Below are 21,900 nucleotides of genomic sequence, written 5' to 3'. Positions count from 1 at the left end.
TAGTTATTGTACTTGTACTTAAGGTAGAATTGTGTTTTTTAGTGGTAAAAAAAAAAAAGAAAAAACAAATATATAACAATCAAAAGGTGCATTTATGCTACCGTGCTGAAATAATAACGTTATTATTTAGAAACACATTCTTAACATGGGGAAGGAAGGGTGTTTTGTTAACTATTCTGTACTTTCACCTAACAATTAAATAAAACATATTTTGAAACTTGAATTTATTTTCAACTCATTGTCAAGACCATTTTTTCGAATCTGTAAGACAAACCCGTTTTTTTTTTTTTTTTACTGAGGACATCTAAATAATAATAATTAGGCGGTTCGAATTAAGAATTTCATTGTGATGGATTTTGTAAAATATTTCTTTAAAATGACTACCTTTTAAGGTTTTCGGGTATGCTGAAAACAAATATCGCATTTAAATTTTCCGCTAATAAGTAGCTTTCCGGATATTAAAGCAATGTCATTTCTTATGTTATTACTGGTGGCCATCTTGGTACGTGTGTTTGCGCATAGTTTCTTGGTGTTACATTTGCGCGCTCACACATACCAAGATGGCCACCAGCGATAACATAAGAAATGACATTGCTTAATATTCAGAAAACTACTTATTTGCAGAAAATTTAAATGCGATATTCGTTTTCAGCATACCCTAAAACCTATAAAAGTAATCATTTTTAATGTTAAGGTGGAAACAAGGTAAAAAATTACCGTTTTATTTCTTTGTGTACATAGTTGAATTTTCAGTAAAACAACAGAATAGAAATGACGAAAATTACCATCAACTGGTGAATATATAATTGTTGCTTATCAGGATTCCTGGTATTCTGGTACTGTGAAAGCTACATCAAGGATTCATGTAGAGTACGATTTATGGTTGCATCTCAGAAAATAGGGGTATATTTTGGACCAGATAGAAAGGATTTACAAAATTGAAAATTGAACTGGTTGATTATGGGAATTTCCATCTTTTACCGAAATCCAAAATCTATATGAAAAATTTTCTTCCATTTATTTCTGAGATTAATTCATATCTACTCAATTTCTTTTTCTTTGAGGGGAGTAGTAAATACCACCCATGAATGCTCTTTAGGCATTCAATAGCTACACCCCAGATTAAGCTCTCGTTTGGTGAGGAGGCAGGAAAATGCCTGTTCTCAATAAAGCTATATTTAAATACCTCTATAATACTTAGTTTTGTTCATGAATAGACACCAACTGTATGATGAAAACTGCTTCTGCGGTACCAGTTTTCAAGAATTCTGGCAAAAGAACTGACCCAGTAAATTATCACCCCATTAGGCTCCTCCCACTTTTCGCCAAAATATTTGAGTCCATAATTAACCAAGCTCTAGTCCATCACCTTACAGATGCTAAACTTCTGACCGACCAACAATATGGATTTAGGCAAGCCCGTTCCACAGCAGACATCCTAACTGTAATCTCTGAATGTATATATTCACTGGACAAAGCAGGGGAGGGTAGAGCGGTAGCTCTAGATATATTTAAGGCTTTTGACAAGATATGGCATGAAGGTCTTCTCAGGAAAATCAGATCATACGGTATCACTGGAAGAATACTTAACATAATTAAATCCTTAGATAAGAGAAAAATCCAGGTTGTCCTCGACGGTCGTACATCTAAACAATATGATATAAATGTGGGAGTGCTTCAAGGGTCTATCCTTGGACCTCTATTATTCCTAATATTCATAAATAACCTCCCTGACAAAATCGTCTGTGAGATGGGTATATATGCTGATGACACCACGCTCTATAACAGACACAACAGGAAAACAAATGAACACATATCTAAAGAAATGGTAGAAACACTAGAGAATGACCTCCGATCTGTGGAATGGGGACATAAATGGATGGTCACATTCAATGCTGCCAAGACTAAACTGATTTCCTTCAATAATTACAAAAAATCTTCTCTACCACCAATAGCAATGGCTAGGACTCTTTATCTAAAAGTACATCTTTTAAACTCCTCGGCTTAACGTTCACAGGAAACATGAGTTGGAACAATTACATTGAGAGCATTGCCAGGACCGCTGCAAAGAAGATAGGTTCTCTCTACCGTGCTAGAAAGCTACTAACGCCCAAAGGTATCCTGTACCTCTATATTGCCACCATTCGCCCGTGTATGGAGAATTATTGTCATATTTGGGCTGCTGCATCTACTACTAGTCTCTCGCTCCCAGACAAGGTTCAAAAGAGAGTCGCCGTCCTGAACTGTCATCTAAGCTTCAGCCTCTGTCCCATCGACGAAATGTTGCATCTCTCTGCCCATTCTACAAGTACTTTAACGGTGGATGCTCTGACGAACTACAAGCACTTGTACCCCCTCAACGTAAATACCCCCGACAAACCCGACAAGCAGCTAAATCCCACCACTTCACAGTAGAGATCCCTAGATGTAAGAGAACCTTCTACTCCAGTAGTTTCTTCCCCAGAACTGCTAGACTTTGGAATTTCGTTCCGGGTCCCTGCTTCCCCAACTGTAAAGTTCAAGTGTAACATGAACCGACATCTTGCCGTCCAACTCCCTACATAGTACCCTTGTAGCTTATGTCCCTGATAGTAGCCCCCTACATCAAAGTGGCAATGTGCTTTGTTTTGGGTGAAAATGTAATAAAAAAATAAATAAATGATACCATTCACCAGTTTAAAAAAAAATTGAAATTTGTACATCTTAATTTATAATCCATGGCTTATGGTAAAGAGATACATCAGATTTGACTACATAATCAAAAAGAGCACACAATTTTACATAAGACTGTCAAGTTTCATGAGAATAATTTGGAAAATAAATAAATGGTGGTGAAATTACCGAATTTCTTGAAATGTTGAGGTCCGTAATTTAGCCCACTTTTTCTAAAGAAAAATGTCCACGGAAAAGCCTAAATTTTAGCACTAAAAATTCTCATAACTTTTGAACTACTGATGGTATTTGCATAATACAAACGGTTTTAAGCATCTTTTACATAGCTCTTTTCATGCAAGTTGACAAAATAACAATTATCTAAAAAGAAAAAATCAACTTGTAAGGCTAATTTTAGCTTTGCTTCAGTAAAAACAAACCAAGTGAATTCTACAAAAATCCAAAATGTCAGAAAGTCAAAAGACTGTCTGCAAATGACATCAGGTAGTTATTGGGAGGTAGGGAATGCTGGTTTTCTTTTTTCCCAGCCGTTTATCTATACATTCCCCTCGTGAACGTTTGTATAATTTTTACCATTTTTTTAATTTAATTTTTTTTCTGTGTTCCTGCTTTTAAATTAAAAATATTTTTTTTATTTTTCAAGATTATATAAAAATTATGTTACGTTGAAAGTTTCACGATTATTCAAGCAAGGAAAATATTTGAATCTTGCATATAAAAATTCTGCGAAACATGTAATCTAAAAAAAAAAAGTAGAAATATTTTTTGCAATTTTCTTGTGTGAAAATATTAAGTAAACAATGCTTAATTCCGGTAGTTCGAGAAATTAATTTTTCTTTGAGTCATATCAAATTCATTAATGTGGACTTTAGGGTCTTTTTTTTGTAATGTTCCTGAAAAAATTAATTTTTCTGATTTTTTTTTTTCTTACAATTTATGATACTTTATTTCCATAAAAAAAGCAAAAATAAATATTTTTTTTTTTTTACTACTGAAAACCATAACTGTTTAAACAAAATAATACATTTCCACTAAGATTCAAATAAAAATAATGAGTTGATTATATTCCGTGATCATTATTTGAAAAATTCATTCTCTGAAAATTTCATTAAAATTAATTAATTTCCTGATTTTTGGTGGGGTCAAAATATTTATATATTCTGAGCATCGGCTATTAATTTTACACATACCTATTGTTAAGATAAAGTCAACAAATTGATTTTTAAAATATGTCACAATATTACGTACTTAACTACCGTGTCGAAAATAGTAATATATCAAAAAATTATGAAAATTCATCAAGTATAAAAAAACAAATAAGAAAATAAATAAAATAAGAAAAAGTAAATAAAATAAGAAAAAATAAATAAAATAAGACAAAATAAATAAAATAAGAAAAAATAAATAAAATAAGAAAATAAATAAAATAAGAAAAAATAAATAAAATACAATAGAATAAAAAACAATTAAAAAATAGAAAATATAATAAATAAAATTAACATAAAATAGAAAATATAATAAATAAAATTAACATAAAATAAAAAATTAAATAAATAAAATTAACATAAAATAACATAAAAATAAATAAAATAAATAAAATAAAAACAATAATAATTGAACAAATAAAAAAAAAAAAAAAAATAATGGCATATTTGATGCTTTTCCAGAATAGCCAACAAAGAAAAAAAAAAGGTGGTGTGTGAAGAAATAAATACACAACAAATAAATGTTACCAAAGGCTCAGTTACTATTTCTACGTAAAACAACGAATTGATGGAGACCTCAAGACCAACAAGTCAAACGAGCTAGAACAAAGGGAAATAAGCTACTGGAATAGGAAGCTGTATTACAATAAGGTATTAAAACAACAAATTGATGGAGACCACTAGACCAACAAGTCAAATGAGCTGGAACAAAGGAAGCAGGGAATAGAACAGACAATTCTGAAGAGCATATGCCATAGTATTTGTAAAAAAGACTAAGACTAACAACCTCACGTCAGTGAGAGAGATAGATTGCAGCGAAGAAGAAAGTAGAAGGGGGGGGGAGTCAATCAAATTAGATAGGTTTCTGTAATTTATCAAGAACCTTATAATGGGACACAGATTCACCACACAAAATATGACAACAGTACTCCATACATGGGTTGATAGTAGATTTATAGAGGAAGCAAATAGCCTCGGGTGTGAGGAAGTGTTTAGAACAATAGAAAGAACCTACTTTTTTGAGAAGCAGAAAAAGCAATGGATTTAATACATGGAATCCAAGAAAGATTTTGTGATAAAGAAAGACCAAAATATTTTAGAGTCGATTTCTCATCGCGAGCAAAGTCATCCATAAGAATCTCAGGAAGAAAAGGGATACACCTACAAGTGAAAGACAATAGCTGAGTTTTTTACAAGATTAAACTAAAGAAGCCATTTCTTACTCCAATCCATAATAGAACCCAAATCAATTTCGAGATCAATCAATAATAGATCAAATAATACTAAGCCCCTCACCCTTGCTGTGTGTTGGTGAAATGATGGTCGAATAAAATTAAAATTGTGGCTAAAAAATGTTGTCTTTATAATCAAACTAAGGCTGACCCTCTTTCCTATTATCAAATAAACTCTACAAAACGGCCACTTCTTACAAAACTTGTCTTTTCCATTTTGTATCAACCCTTAAACAATTCTTTCCATTTCTTAATGACAAACAAAACATTGAATTTTACTTGCATTGCTGGTTTCTTTTTTTTTTTTCACATAGATGTTCATAAGTAGTATATAAATATTCAGTTCAGATTGAGAAGAAAGTAGGGGGGGGTCAATCAAATTAGATAGGTTTCTGCAATTTATCAAGAACCTTCAAATGGAACACAGATTCACCAGCTCAAATACGACAATAATACTCCCATGGTTTGGTAGTAGATTTGTAGAGATAGAGAACAATCCCATGGGTGAGAAAGTGTTTAGATCGATAGAGTGAATAGATTTTATGAAAAGCAGAGCAAAGGATTTAATATGCGGACTCCAAGAAAGATTTGATGAAAAAGAAAGGATCAAGAAGTTTTAGAGTCGATTTCTCATCGAGAGCAGAGCCATCCATAAGAATCTCAGGAAAGTTGGATGGTTGGTTGATTGTTTTTGTTTTACGGCATATCAACCCTTTTCAGGTTATTTAATGCCGAATCTAGTTATTTTCCAAAATTTCTCAATAGAATTTTTTTTTTTTTTCAAGTTGGTTTCTCTTCAACCCATAGTTGGGACCCTAACCCTACCACTCCAGGTCAGAGTGGACATGGGAGCAATGACAATTAAAGGGTGGCTCCACATTCCCCAAAGCCCGCAAGCTGGGGCCTCACCATCGGATATAGTTTAAGGTCATATCCAGGACCATATATATTAAGTGTCTGAAGATTGAATAATAATTAAAAGTAAAATCAGGACTGGCCAGGCAAATCAGACCTTCTTAAATTCAGGGATCTTTATCTTGTTGAACCTCAGGGATCTTTATCTTGTTGAACTCAGGGATCTTTATCTTGTTGAACTCAGGGATCGTTATCTTGTTGAACTCAGGGATCGTTATCTTGTTGAACTCAGGGATCTTTATCTTGTTGAACTCAGGGATCTTTATCTTGTTGAACTCAGGGTTCTTTATCTTGTTGAACTCAGGGTTCTTTATCTTGTTGTACTCAGGGATCTTTATCTTTTTGAACTCAGGGATCTTTATCTTGTTGAACTCAGGGTTCTTTATCTTGTTGAACTCAGGGATCGTTATCTTGTTGAACTCAGGGATCTTTATCTTGTTGAACTCAGGGATCTTTATCTTGTTGAACTCAGGGATCTTTGTCTTGTTGAACTCAGAGATCTTTGTCTTGTTGAACTCAGGGATCTTTATCTTGTTGAACTCAGGGATCTTTATCTTGTTGAACTCAGGGATCTTTATCTTGTTGAACTCAGGGATCTTTATCTTGTTGAACTCAGGGATCGTTATCTTGTTGAACTCAGGGATCTTTATTTTGTTGAACTCAGGGATCTTTATCTTGTTGAACTCAGGGTTCTTTATCTTGTTGAACTCAGGGATCTTTATCTTGTTGAACTCAGGGATCGTTATCTTGTTGAACTCAGGGATCTTTATCTTGTTGAACTCAGGGATCTTTATCTTGTTGAACTCAGGGATCTTTGTCTTGTTGAACTCAGAGATCTTTGTCTTGTTGAACTCAGGGATCTTTATCTTGTTGAACTCAGGGATATTTATCTTGTTGAACTCAGGGATCTTTATCTTGTTGAACTCAGGGATATTTATCTTGTTGAACTCAGGGATCTTTGTCTTGTTGAACTCAGGGATCTTTATCTTGTTGAACTCAGGGATCTTTATCTTGCTGAACTCAGGGATCTTTATCTTGTTGAACTCAGGGATCTTTGTCGAATTCAGGAATCTTTGTTGAACTCAGGGATCTTTATCTTGTTGAACTCAGGGATCTTTATCTTGTTGAACTCAGGGATCTTTGTCTTGTTGAACTCAGAGATCTTTGTCTTGTTGAACTCAGGGATCTTTATCTTGTTGAACTCAGGGATCTTTATCTTGTTGAACTCAGGGATTTTTATCTTGTTGAACTCAGGGATCTTTGTCTTGTTGAACTCAGGGATCTTTATCTTGTTTAACTCAGGGATCGTTATCTTGTTGAACTCAGGGATCTTTATCTTGTTGAACTCAGGGATCTTTGTCGAATTCAGGAATCTTTGTTGAACTCAGGAATCTTTGTTGAATTCAGGGATCTTTATCTTGTTGAACTCAGGGATCTTTATCTTGTTGAACTCAAGGATCTTTATCTTGTTGAACTCAGGGATCTTTGTCTTGTTGAACTCAGGGATCTTTATCTTGTTGAATTCAGGAATCTTTGTTGAATTCAGGAATCTTTGTTGAATTCAGGAATCTTTGTTGAATTCAGGAATCTTTGTTGAATTCAGGAATCTTTGTTGAATTCAGGGATCTTTGTTGAACTCAGGAATCTTTGTTGAATTCAGGAATCTTTGTTGAATTCAGGAATCTTTGTTGAACTCAGGAATCTTTGTTGAACTTAGGGATCTTTGTTGAATTCAGGAATCTTTGTTGAATTCAGGAATCTTTGTTGAATTCAGGAATCTTTGTTGAATTCAGGGATCTTTGTTGAATTCAGGAATCTTTGTTGAATTCAGGAATCTTTGTTGAATTCAGGAATCTTTGTTGAACTCAGGGATCTTTGTTGAATTCAGGAATCTTTGTTGAATTCAGGAATCTTTGTTGAATTCAGGAATCTTTGTTGAACTCAGGAATCTTTGTTGAATTCAGGAATCTTTGTTGAACTCAGGAATCTTTGTTGAACTCAGGAATCTTTGTTGAATTCAGGAATCTGCACAAAATTTGAACAGAACCCTTTATTTAATCCACAAGGATATCATGCCATTGTTCTGTTAGCTATGACAGGGTAGAAGTCCTAAATAATTCACTATTATATTTTAAGTGTTTGAAGATTGAACCTTTGATCTGCTGAAGAGTGTCACAACTGAACTTAGTAATTTATCCGTTACACCATGGGTCATTGCATTGGTCAAATAACGCTTCAGATAAGAACAGTAGTCTGAATAATGAACATATTATGAAGTAATGAAATAAGTTTCCAGACATTTTTGTAATAGCATTTAAAATTCTCATAGACTCTTGAAAGAAAGGAATACATCTGCGATTCGAAAGACAATAGTTGAGCCTTAACAGGATTAAACAAAACAACCCGTTTCTTACCCCAATCAATTATAGGACAAATCAACTTCTAGATCAACTGCATATTATAACTGATACGAGAAAGATGGGCGAGAAGCAATACCAGAATAGAAGGTGATTTCATCAGCATAAATGTTAATTTGCAGAATAATATTCTCATTTATGCTGATGACAAGGTCAGGTGTGGAAGGAACTGAATTCAAACTTGCCGCACTCACGTTTTCAGTCTGTGTCATTAACCACTTAGCCACCATCACATGGATGTGTGAACAAATATTAATATTAGTGTCCACATAACTAACGATAGTTTTGTTCCTCCTCGACCCAAATTGATTATTAGTTTTTGATCTACATTTATTTGATACTAGCAGGGTTGCCGGACGTTGCCCGGATGTTTGTAGGTGTGTGTTGAGAACAAAAAAAAAGTGGTAGTAGGTAGGCAGGCTCGAGCCATGACGTGAAGACGGAAAAGAAAGTGAAATAAAACCTGACGTCTTACTCCTACTCCATCACGTGACCGGAAGTGTAAAGCATTCAAATCTAACATAGTCGATCAAAAAGATGACTTGCAGAAATGGTGTGGCTTTTAAACCTTCCATGAAGATCGTTTTTAATGTGGGGGGGGGGGAAAGCAGCTCTCCTAAAAAAGGGGGCACTCTGGCAGTACCTAAATAAATAGTAATTGTCTCAGTGTGAAGGGTTTCCTCTATATTGACCAATTGCAGAACAGATACTACCCGACTGGAAGGGCAGGTAGTGGCGTTTGCTTCGATTAGTTTCACTTTATTTATACGAAAAAGACAAACAAACACTCGAAACGGGGGAATTTTTTAAAACTTGATCAAAAAAATGATAGAGACGATGTCCGTTTGCAAATCTGAGGTATTGCGATCTAGGAAGTGTAAAAAAAATTTCTCCCAGAATCTAACCGACATAAAAACCCTTTTGTGGACATACACACAAACGCGCACACCCATTTTGCCTTTTATATATTAGACTAATATGGAGGGGGGGGGGGCAGCCATGCCCAGTCGTAAAATACATTTAAATATATTTTGATTCATGCAGATATCGTATTTATTATGACAGAGCCAATCTTCTATTGAATATTATATTGTACCTAATATATACTACTAATTTCAAAAGATTTTTTTTTAAAAATTACCTGGGTGCCATCAGCTAGAATCAAAACCAAAACATGTATCCCTCCAGCCACGTTTTCTTCCATTAGAGCTATCGACAGATACATAAGAAAGATTTTTAATTAAACCACTTCAAGTTATGAATGAAGTTGCGCATGCGCAAAACTAATAGAAATATGTTGGCAAGTTGAAATGAACATTTTTGCATTTCAACTTGCCGATATATGTCTGTACACATTATGCATCCATCCAAACAAAGATTTTATATTTTTATAAACCATCCTTGGTTGGATTAGTATTTCCTGTTGATTTCAGTGCTATGTGATCTGTAGTTTAAAATTTTATCGGTTAAATATTCACAGATACACGCACATACATACATCTATTATTTTATTTATTTGATATTATTTTCAAAGGTTTGGATTGGATAAATTCTTCACCACTGACCATGTCCGAACACTTGACTGGCAAAGTGACAGTCCTTGACTTTTTCACGTATTGCTGTATGAACTGCATCCATGTCCTCCCAGATCTTGAAGCGCTTGAGCAGGAATATAGCGTCGAGGAAGGAGTGGTTGTCATCGGTGTCCACTCAGCAAAATTTCACAATGAGAAAGTATTGGACAACGTCCGAAATGCCATCCTGCGTCACAATATTCACCATCCAGTCGTCAACGATCCTGACGCTTTCTTATGGAATGAACTGATGATAAACTGTTGGCCGACGTTTGTACTTCTGGGACCAGAGAGGCAATACATTCATTCCTTTGCTGGCGAAGGGAATCGGCAAAAGCTCCTGGAGTTTGTAGGTGCGACACTTGATTATTACAGAGACATGCGAATGATTCGGCCCCACGCTCTTCCGATATCCTTGGAAAAAGAAGGGCAGAAAAGCAATCTGTTAAAATTTCCGGGAAAGTTATGTTTGAATTCTGACGGATCAACGTTGTACATTGCTGACAGTGGAAACAATCGGATCGTCGTATGTGATACAATGACGGGTTGTATTAAGGTAAGGGTGCCTTTAGATATTTTTCATTTTAGCCATAGGCAAGGAAGAAAAATCCCATATAACATATAAAGTTATCTTGGATTTTAGAACTCAGACTCAAATAGCATTGTATCTGACACCTTGATATTTGATTCTAACAAGCCATTTTTCTTTTCTGCTTTTGTTCAACAATATCAAAATCTTTTTGGCTTCAGTTTGAAAGTTGTTACGCTGTAAGTTGGGTTTTTTTTTTTTGTTTAGTTACAAAGAGGTCACCACATATCAAGGCCTTCAAGCCACTCGAGGATAGATGTTAACGTGTGTACAGTAGTCATTGGAACAATAGCATAGTAATCGTTAGTAGTGGAAATTTGGTATGATTAGATTATTTAAGAGGATGGTTCAATAAGAACTTGTTTACATTGGACTTTGATATATCTATTTCTGGAATAAATAAACTTACCAAGACACAATAACTACCGCTGTGGCATCATTTATTTGGCATACAATGGCGATGACAGACATGCCAATCAAGATCATCTCAACAATCAATCCGGCAGAAAAATTTTTTTATCTATTGAGCTGAAGCATTAATTCTGGGTAGTCCTAGGAGTTCCACCCTCCCAGGCCATGCCTACCCTCTTTAAGGCAGAGTAAGTTTATTGCGTCTTGACTGGGGAATCCCGACAGGGCTGGCCAGGCAATTTTTAAAAGGCCAGCGTGATCTTTCTGTAGGAGCGCTGGCTTGATTCTCCCCACCTTCTGACCTTGTGTCACATTTTCCTGCAGTAGAAAAGAAGTAGATACTGCTATTGGTGGTAGTTATGACCCCAGAATCATGACACGTATTTCTGTAATATACTTCTCTTTATAAACTTTTGTTAACTACACCACCGTGTTTGTCTTGATTATGCCCACGGGTCTGGCCAGGCAATTTGGAAAAGGCCAGTGTGATTTTTCTGTAGGAGCGCTAGCTTAATTCTCCCTACCTTCTGACCTTGTGTCACATTTTCCTGCAGTAGGAAGGAAGTAGATACTGCTCTTGGTGGTAGTTATGGCCCCAGAATCATGACACGTATTTCTGTAATATACTTCTTTTTATAAACATTTTTAACTACATCAATGTGTTTGTCTTGATTATTATTGGCCTGCAAGACCACAACATAAATTTTAAAAAATGTTCTCTATTCAAGAAGAGCGTTATGATGACAACAATCTTGAATAATAAATGAAATTATATAAATAAGAATAAAATATTTGAAAATGGCAGAGTGGAAGCCGATATAACTCTATCCGTAAGAATATTGAGCTCTGTATTTCTAATTTTCAAAGTTTGTTTTTTCTTATATATTTTCTATTATATTAAAAAAGAAAAATGGTGCTTATTCAAATTGGCACTCATAGCAATAAACAAAAATCAAGAAAAACCTTTTTATCATGTACCCACTTGTTATGGAAATGAAGATGGTATATTCCAAAAATCACAAAAATTGATCAAGTAATTTCTTTTATTTTCGAAAAACAAGTTTGCCATTTTTTACCAATAAGTGAACATCAAAGTTATTTTAATATTCTTCAAATTTTGTTTTTTAACTTATATAAATCTAGCCTGGGTGCCCAGCGTTGCCCAGTTGTGTCGAGGTGTATGTAAGGGGGTTGGTTGAGCAGCGAAAGCCTTAAAAAATTTATTAAAACAACTCAAAATAGCAGTGAGTACCCATGCGAATGCAAAAAAAAATAAATAGGAGTAGTAGACAGGTTCAAACCAGTAATGTGCAAGAGGAAAAGGAGGTGAAAAAAAAAGCAAACGGTCTTATCGATTCGCCCACCACAGTTGTGACGCCACACGCGTTTGAAATAACCTGTTTTATGTGACGTTGTTCACGCAAGGCTTGAATGATTCGCAAAAATGTCAACATAAAGACTTACCCCCCCCTTGTAAAAAACAGCCCAGTTGACGGTGAAAAGAAATGTTTTTAGCCAATTTTTGTATATTATTTGGCTGAGAGACTGAGCTTTCCAAACGATATCAATTTCATCAGTGTTGGTCGCATGTGTTGAAAGTTTTAGTGAGACATACAAACATACATACACTGTGAAACCTGACATAGTTATATGGAATAAGTCAGAGTTGCAACCTTGATTGAAGTGAGTGTTCCTAATGATAGCGGTCTTAACAGAGCTGAAAGAGAGAAACAGACCAAATACCAAGGTCTCATGTATGATATGAAAAGAAACTGGAACCTAAAGGGGATATCGATCATACCAGTTATCATAGGTGCCACAGGACTTATGAAGAAGAACCTGAAGTCCTACCTAACTAATATTCCTGGTGAACCAAGTGCAAAAGAGATTCAGACAATTGCACTTAAGGGAACAGCGAGGATACTAAAAAGAGCTCTCGGTTGGTTTCAATAAAAAAGCGGGGCAATGTTGGCAGTTGGTTTGGCCGCCCCATACCCGGCATTACAATCTTCAAAGGAAGAAAAATAAAAAAAAAATAAAAAATAAATAAAAAAAATAAACAAACATTTGAGATTTATATAAAAGACTAGCGTGGATGCCCAACGTTGTCAGGATATTTGGAAGTGTGTGTTGAGCAAAAAAAAAAAAAAAAAAATGTGGTAGTATGCAGACAGGCTTAAACCCATACTGCCAAGGAGGAAAAAAAAAACGTGACATCTTTGCTGTTGCGCTGATTGCCAAACCAGAAGTGCTTTATGTTTAAATTAAGGCTAGTCAATCGAAAAGAGGGGATGAGTTTCAAAAATACCAACAAAAAAAATGTGACCCCCTCCCCTCCTTGTAGAAAAGTGCCCAGTTGAGGGTGAAGAAATTAATGATTTTAGCCAATTTTTGGATATTTGTCGTCTGAAAGGGTCGAGCTCCAAAACAATACCAATCTTGTGAAAATCCGTTGCCTCTGTTGAAAGTTTTAGGCAGACATACATACAAACATACATACAAATACACATATATTTAAACAGACAGGTGAGATTTATATTATAGATGATCTTTCTAAAAAATGTTTGTAGAATTTAAAAATTTTATCTTCTGGAAAACATTTATTTTTAAATACATGTTAATAAATTATTGTTTGGTTTTAAATCTTGCATTTCGTGTGTTTTTTCGACATTATTGAAAAAAAAAAATTAAAATGAAAGTCAGTTGTCTGTCCTTGATTCTACTATGGTCGCTACTTTTTCGCCTTCATTGACACATAGTAGGATTTGATTTTCTTGAATTAAAAGATCGTACTTGATCAAACTATGTGATTTTTGGATTATTTCATCTGTGTTCTGTGACTGGTATATATATCATACGGACTTTTCTGTATTTTCTTTACTTTTAATTGCCGCCATAAGTGCCAATCTGAATAATCATCAAAATAATAATTTCATTCTTATATATTTTATAAATAAAGTTATCTTGTTGGATATTATAATTCAGACCCATGTAGCATTAATATTTAATTTTGCCTAACTATTCTGTCTTCTTATCCTTCAGCATTATTTTACAGTACCAAAAAAATATATATTTTTTTTTTGGTTCAGTTTGTTTGAAAAAGTATTTCAGTTAGAAGATTATAAAAACTTTAAATATAATAGGGAGATAACTCTTTACGGCTTAAACAATGACTTATCTCCCTTATATTATTTGATTTATTATAGATTATTTTTTACAATTTTTCTGTAACATTTTTTTTTTTTTTTCATTACATTTTCACCCCAAACAAGGCAAATTGCCACTTTGGTGTAGGGGGCTACTATCAGGGGCAACAACTACTGGGGTACTATGTAGGGATTTGGGCAGCAAGGTGTCGGTTCACGTTACACTTGAACTTCTGCACGTCAGTACTGTTGGGGAAGCAGGGACCTGGAATGGAATTCCAGAGTCTTGCGGTTCTGGGGAAGAAACTATTGGAGTAAAAAGATCTTTTACATCTAGGGATCTCTACAGTGTGGGGGTGGGATCTAGTAGCCTGTCGGGTTTGTCGAGGGTGCTCGCGTCGTGGGGGCACAAGTGATTGCAGTTCGTCAGAGCATTCACCACTAAAATACTTGTAGAAAAGGCAGAGGGATGCAACATTTCATCGATGGGACAGAGGCTGAAGCTTAGATGCCAGTTCAGGGCCTATCAGGTTTGCGACTCTCTTTTGAACCTTGTCAAGGAGCGAGAGACTAGTAGCAGATGCACCAGCCCAGATGTGGCAGCAATACTCCATACATGGGCGAATGGTGGCCTTATAGAGGTACGGGATACTTTCGGGTGTTAGTAGTTTTCTAGCACGGTAGAGAGAGCCTACCTTTCTTGCAGCGGCCCTGGCAATGCCTTCAATGTAATTGTTCCAACTCATGTTTCCTGTGAACGTTAGGCCAAGGAGTTTGAAAGATGGACTCTCAGATAAAGAGTCGTTGGCCATTGCTATGGGTGGTAGAGAGGGTTTCTTGTAATTATTGGATGAAACTAGTTTAGTCTTGGCAGCATTGAACGCGACCAACCACTTTTGTCCCCATTCCACTACAGATTGGAGGTCTTCCTCTAGTGTTTCTGCCATTTCTTTAGAAATGTGTTCATTCGTCTTCCTGTCGTGTCTGCCATAGAGTGTAGTGTCATCAGCATATATACCCATCTCGGAGGCAATGTTGTCGGGGAGGTCATTTATGAATATCAGGAACAATAGAGGTCCAAGGATAGAACCCTGGGGCACTCCCGCATTTATATCATATTGTTTAGATGTGCGATCGTCGAGGACTACCTGGATTTTTCTCTTATCTAAGAAGGATTTAATTATGTTAAGTATTCTACCAGTGATACCGTATGATCTGATTTTACTGAGGAGACCCTCATGCCATACCCTGTCAAAAGCCTTAGATATATCTAGAGCTACCGCTCTGCCTTCCCCCGCTTTGTCCAGTGAATGGTATATACGTTCAGAGATCACAGTGAGGATGTCTGCTGTGGAACGGGCTTGTCTAAATCCATATTGTTTGTCAGTCAGTAGTTTAGCATCTGTAAGATGATGGACTAGAGCATGGTTAATTATGGTCTCAAATATTTTGGCAAAAAGTGGGAGGAGGCTAATGGGGCGATAATTTGATGGGTCTGTCCTTTCGCCAGAATTCTTGAATACTGGTACAACAGAAGCAGTTTTCCAACAGCCCGGAAAGCAAGCTTCATTAAGACATTTGTTGTAGAGTTTGGAGAGAACTGGAGCTACTTCGGCTGAGCACTTTTTTAATAGCACAGCTGGGATAAGATCGGGTCCACATGCTTTTGAGGTGTCAAGGTTTTTTATGATAGCATGCACCTGAGCAGGGGTGGTTTTCAGATCGTCTAGTGTGGCGTCTGTCCGCATAGGAAAGTCAGGTAGGGGGTGGTTGGAAGGGTCCAGTGTGGAGTTTGAGGCAAACCGACTGGCAAGCATGTTAGCCTTGTCGGTTGTTAAGGAGACAACCTCGTGATTGTTGGTTAGTGGGGGAATTGTTGATTGCCCATTATTTACTACACTGTTGTAGATTTTCCAGAAGTCTCGAGTTCCTAGTTTTTTGTGGCCACTTCATGTGTGCACGTATGTTTCTCGCCTACACGTGTATATATATATATATATATATATATATATATATATATATATATATATAGAAAGAAAGAGAGAGAGAGAGAGACAGACAGATATTGAAATATATAAACAAAATATGAAATATAAAAAAACAATTTTTATACTGAGTAAAACCTACGTATTCTAGGAGCATACATGCATATCTTAACATTATATATGTGTGTGTGTGTGTGTGTGTGTGTATAAATCCTAATTACGTAATGTAAACATATTATAAGGTTTTTACAGTTTCTCTTCTAATTTTCGGATTTTTAATCTTGTAAAAACACACTTTATCTCCTGTTGACAGATTGGTTGTTGCTATTTCTTCTGATGAGTTAAAGGCAAAATAGATTCACTTGTTTCTCCCCACTCCCTCTCTCTCTCTCTCTCTCTCTCTCTCTCTGTATATATATATATATATATATATATATATATATATATACGTTTTATTTTTTATTACCATTTTTTTTCTGTTCAGTTACATTTTTGTTTCAGCTACACGACCGTTTTTTGGCAGTATTGAGCACTTTCTTCAGGTTTTTATTAATTACCATTTCTACTAAATATATACATATTAAGTAGTAATATATATATATATATATATATATATATATATATATATATATGAATGAAAATGTGTAAAAAAGAATACAAAAAGTATAAAAGCTTATAACTTTTCTTTATTATATAATTGAGATTATTTAAATCTGTAAATAATTTAATGGAGATTATTTAAATCTTTAAATAATTTAATGGAGATTATTTAAATCTTTAAATAATTTAATTGAGATTATTTAAATCTGTAAATAATTTAATGGAGATTATTTAAATCTTTAAATAATTTAATTGAGATTATTTAAATCTTTAAATAATTTAATTGAGATTATTTAAATCTTTAAATAATTTAATAATTATTTAAATCTTTAAATAATTTAATTGAGATTATTTAAATCTTTAAATAATTTAATTGAGATTATTTAAATCTTTAAATAATTTAATTGAGATTATTTAAATCTTTAAATAATTTAATTGAGATTATTTAAATCTGTAAATAATTTAATTAAGATTATTTAAATCTTTAAATAATTTAATTAAGATTATTTAAATCTGTAAATAATTTAATGGAGATTATTTAAATCTTTAAATAATTTAATTGAGATTATTTAAATCTTTAAATAATTTAATTGAGATAATATAAATCTTTAAATAATTTAATTGAGATTATTTAAGTCTGTAAATAATTTAATGGAGATTATTTAAATCTTTAAATAATTTAATTGAGATTATTTAAATCTGTAGATAATTTAATTGAGATTATTTAAATCTGTAAATAATTTAATGGAGATAATTTAAATCTTTAAATAATTTAATTGAGATTATTTAAATCTTTAAATAATTTAATGGAGATAATTTAAATCTGTAAATAATTTAATGGAGATTATTTAAATCTTTAAATAATTTAATTGAGATTATTAAAATCTTTAAATAATTTAATTGAGATTATTTAAATCTGCAAATAATTTAATGGAGATAATTTAAATCTGTAAATAATTTAATGGAGATAATTTAAATCTTTAAATAATTTAATTTAGATTATTTAAATCTTTAAATAATTTAATTGAGATAATATAAATCTGTAAATAATTTAATTAAGATTATTTAAATCTGTAAATAATTTAATGGAGATTATTTAAATCTTTAAATAATTTAATGGAGATTATTTAAATCTTTAAATAATTTAATTTAGATTATTTAAATCTTTAAATAATTTAATTGAGATAATTTAAATCTTTAAATAATTTAATTGAGATTATTTAAATCTGTAAATAATTTAATTGAGATTATTTAAATCTTTAAATAATTTAATTGAGATTATTTAAATCTTTAAATAATTTAATTGAGATTATTTAAATCTTTAAATAATTTAATTGAGATGATTTAAATCTGTAAATAATTTAATTAAGATTATTTAAATCTTTAAATAATTTAATTGAGATTATTTAAATCTGTAAATAATTTAATGGAGATTATTTAAATCTTTAAATAATTTAATTGAGATTATTTAAATCTTTAAATAATTTAATTGAGGTTATTTAAATCTTTAAATAATTTAATTGAGATTATTTAAATCTTTAAATAATTTAATTGAGATTATTTAAATCTGTAAATAATTTAATGGAGATGATTTAAATCTGTTAATAATTTAATTGAGATTATTTAAATCTGTAAATAATTTAAAGGAGATAATTTAAATCTTTAAAAAATTTAATTGAGATAATTTAAATCTTTAAATAATTTAATTGAGATTATTTAAATCTTTAAATAATTTAATTGAGATTATTTAAATCTTTAAATAATTTAATTGAGATTATTTAAATCTTTAAATAATTTAATTGAGATTATTTAAATCTTTTAATAATTAATGGAGATAATTTAAATCTGTAAACAATTTAATAGAGATTATTTAAATCTTTAAATAATTTAATAGAGATTATTTAAATCTTTAAATAATTTAATTGAGATTATTTAAATCTTTAAATAATTTAATTGAGGTAATTTATATCTTTAAATAATTTAATGGCGATAATTTATATCTTTAAATAATTTAATGGAGATAATTTAAATCTTGAAATCTTTAAAAATTTTAATAGAAATTATTTAAATCTTTTAATAATTTAATGGAGATAATTTAAATCTTTAAAAATGTAATGGAAATTATTTAAATCTTTTAATAATTTAATGGAGATTAATCTTTATCTACATTTTTTACGATGCACTCCACGCATAATTTTCAGTACAATATTGTTTCAGATTACTAATGCTTTTTTATTCTTGCAGTCATTTATTGGCGGCATGGAAAAGGGTTTCCAAGATGGATCCTTCAACACAGCTCGTTTTTCTAATCCACAAGGAATGATCCTCGACGAACACATCCTTTACGTTGCAGATGCAGACAATCACTCTATCAGAAAAGTAAGATTGAACATTTTTTTGTTTGCCAATTGTTAAACCAAATCAGTTTTAAATAAACACAATAATATTTGTTCACATGATATTCTATAAAAAGGACCTACTCATGCTATGTTACAGGATGGAATGATAAAATTGTCACCCTTGAAAAGACGACATGATTCCATTTCCGTTTGATCAAAACCAGTTTTCTTTTTTTATGTTGCAGGCTATCTACTAGTTAGCCTGTTGTGTACAAATCCCAAGAGCGATAGGAACATTCTATCATGTCTGAAAGTGACAGAATGTTTAACAAGCGGGATTGGAGATGCGCCACTGTACAACACATGCTCTCTACAGATCAAAGTTGTAACAATAGGACCATTGTCAGCATCCTCAAAATGCAAATCCGGACAGTAACATTTGGGGGTACAGCTCAACGCATCGGACGACCCATGGTTATGGACTTTGGTGTGGTTTTAAGTGAGGGCCACATCATGCCACTTCCTGCTGGCACTTGTGTGGGAAAGGCATGGCTCCAGTTCCGGACCTGTATCGAGGCTGTGATTCAGATTGAAGTTAACTACATTGAATAGATGTCAGCTATACAATCAAGTTATCTGAATGTATTTTTTCAAAAAATTTTTTAAATATGGCTGTAGTGTTGTTTTCTTTAGGGTGACTATTCTATTGTTCCATCCGGTATATATATATTTTAATAAAGTTGTATTTCTGTCTGTTTGTTTTTCCACAATACATAGCGCACTGTCATACATTGAGTATGTCACATTTGGTCTAGAATGCAACAAACCGACCCCTATTATAGAACGCAATGAGTCGACCCCTGTTATAGAACACTGTGACTTGACCCATCTTATAGAATACCACAACTTGGCCCTTGGTACACAATGCCATAAGTCAGCCTTTCTTATAGAAGACTATTGTTTAAAATAAGTCATAAATGAACTGTTGTTAAATATAAATTAGTTTTTTTAATTTATTATTCAAAATTTTAATTCTTTTTTTTTGCTGAATTCAGTCTCAAAAAAAAATTTATTTTTGCTGAATTCAGTCTCAAAAAAAAATTTATTTTTGCTGAATTCAGTCTCAAAAAAAATTTATTGTTGCTGAATTCAGTCTAAAAAAAATTTATTTTTGCTGAATTCAGTCTCAAAAATTTTTTATTTTTGCTGAATTCAGTCTCAAAAAAATTTATTGTTGCTGAATTCAGTCTCAAAAAATGTTATTTTTGCTGAATTCAGTCCCCCCAAAAATTTATTTTTGCTGAATTCAGTCTCAAAAATTTTTTATTGTTGCTGAATTCAGTCTCAAAAAACATTTATTTTTGCTGAATTCAGTCTCAAAAAACGATACAATTAGATTCAAAGTTCAATTCTCTAATGTTAGGTAGCGTATTATACCAAAGTGATATTCACATTGAAGTGTACCAGATTTCTTCGAAGGAGGAAGATTCATGAGAATATCAAATTCACAAGCGGTCCTCAGTCACATGTATACCCCCCCCCCTCCGTCTGGGGACATGACGATATTTGGTTTTTGTAGTTATCACAGGAAGGTGTCGACATCCTCCTACATGCAACACCTGGAATTCCCAAATCTGGTACTGACCAGGCTGAACATTGCTTAACTTCGATGATCTAACAAGGAAATTAATTATGTGATTATATGTTAATGTGATTATGCCGCATCTAGATGGTGTCTATTCCAATAATTTCATCCAATCTTGAACATTGTTATAGCCATAATCTTAGCCTCCTAAGCACACTTCTTGCCTTGTTTTTTTTTTTCCGGCGACATTGTCTTCTTAACATTGGATAATATTGCTGTTGTCTCTCATTTAAATGTAATTTAACATGTAAATATAATTAAACAATGCCGGCATTTTTAACAGGTTGATTTTTCTTTGAAACAAGTGGATACTTTGGTTGGCACCGGATCGCAAGGAACGGACAAAGAAGGTGGAAATTTTGGAACTAAACAGGAACTATCGTCGCCTTTTGATTTGCTCCTCGTTCCGTCATTACGTAAGTTTCCTTTGTACATATTTAGCCGTTTTCTGCAAGTATTTCGTGTTTCAAGTTCCTATATTTCTGCGAACATTAAGTATCTCTATTTCCTTTTATCAACGTTTTTTTTTCTTACGAAATCTTTTCCAATCAAAGAAAAATCTTTCCAACTATTTTTTGAGGAATATATTTTTTCTCTGATGAGTTGATTAGTGGGCTTCCGCTATTCAGCGAAATACGTGTATGGCGTACATCATAAAAATATGATTAAATATTATGAGTGATAATTAAATATGTCATCATGTGTATATATAAGCTGGGAGACCGACATATATATATATATATATATATATATAGTAATTTATAAAATATATATGGCGATTAAGCTACACTGAATATTCTGCGTTTCATCCAACTATAGGATTCGTCAGGCTTATGCGCGAATTCTGTTGTTGCTTCTTGTTTTTATACATGTTGAGGATTACTAGTTGGCCAATCAGCTTTCTAGTATCCACCGCGCCCCTTCCTACCAGCCAATGGGCATGCATTTTATCAAACAAAGGATCTGTTTTAGAGCTAGGTTAGTGGTTTTAGGTGGCCGTTCTGCTTTTTTTTTTTTTTTTTTTTTTTTTTATATACATATAAATATACCTATGTGTACACAATAATGCACATATATATACATATATATATATATATATATATATATATATATATATATACACATATGCGTGTGATCGTTTATGTATATTCATTCAACCCCTTACACAA

The 21,900-nt window shown here is 32.8% G+C and overlaps 1 protein-coding gene across 1 annotated transcript in view; it reads left to right on the top strand.

Annotated features, from left to right (window-relative positions):
* Positions 1-21,900, top strand: part of LOC145266920 (NHL repeat-containing protein 2-like) — a 70,624-nt gene that overhangs the window by 9,107 nt on the left and 39,617 nt on the right. The window contains exons 2-4 of the mRNA XM_080122715.1: positions 9,977-10,572; positions 18,992-19,126; positions 21,015-21,147. Of these exons, the coding sequence (XP_079978841.1) occupies positions 9,977-10,572; positions 18,992-19,126; positions 21,015-21,147 (864 nt within the window). The remainder of the gene's footprint in view (positions 1-9,976; positions 10,573-18,991; positions 19,127-21,014; positions 21,148-21,900) is intronic.

Source organism: Euprymna scolopes, chromosome 42 (assembly GCF_053919585.1).
Source record: "Euprymna scolopes isolate OS-2025 chromosome 42, ASM5391958v1, whole genome shotgun sequence".
Lineage (NCBI taxonomy): Eukaryota > Metazoa > Mollusca > Cephalopoda > Sepiida > Sepiolidae > Euprymna > Euprymna scolopes.
This window is presented reverse-complemented; position numbering and strand designations above follow the sequence as displayed.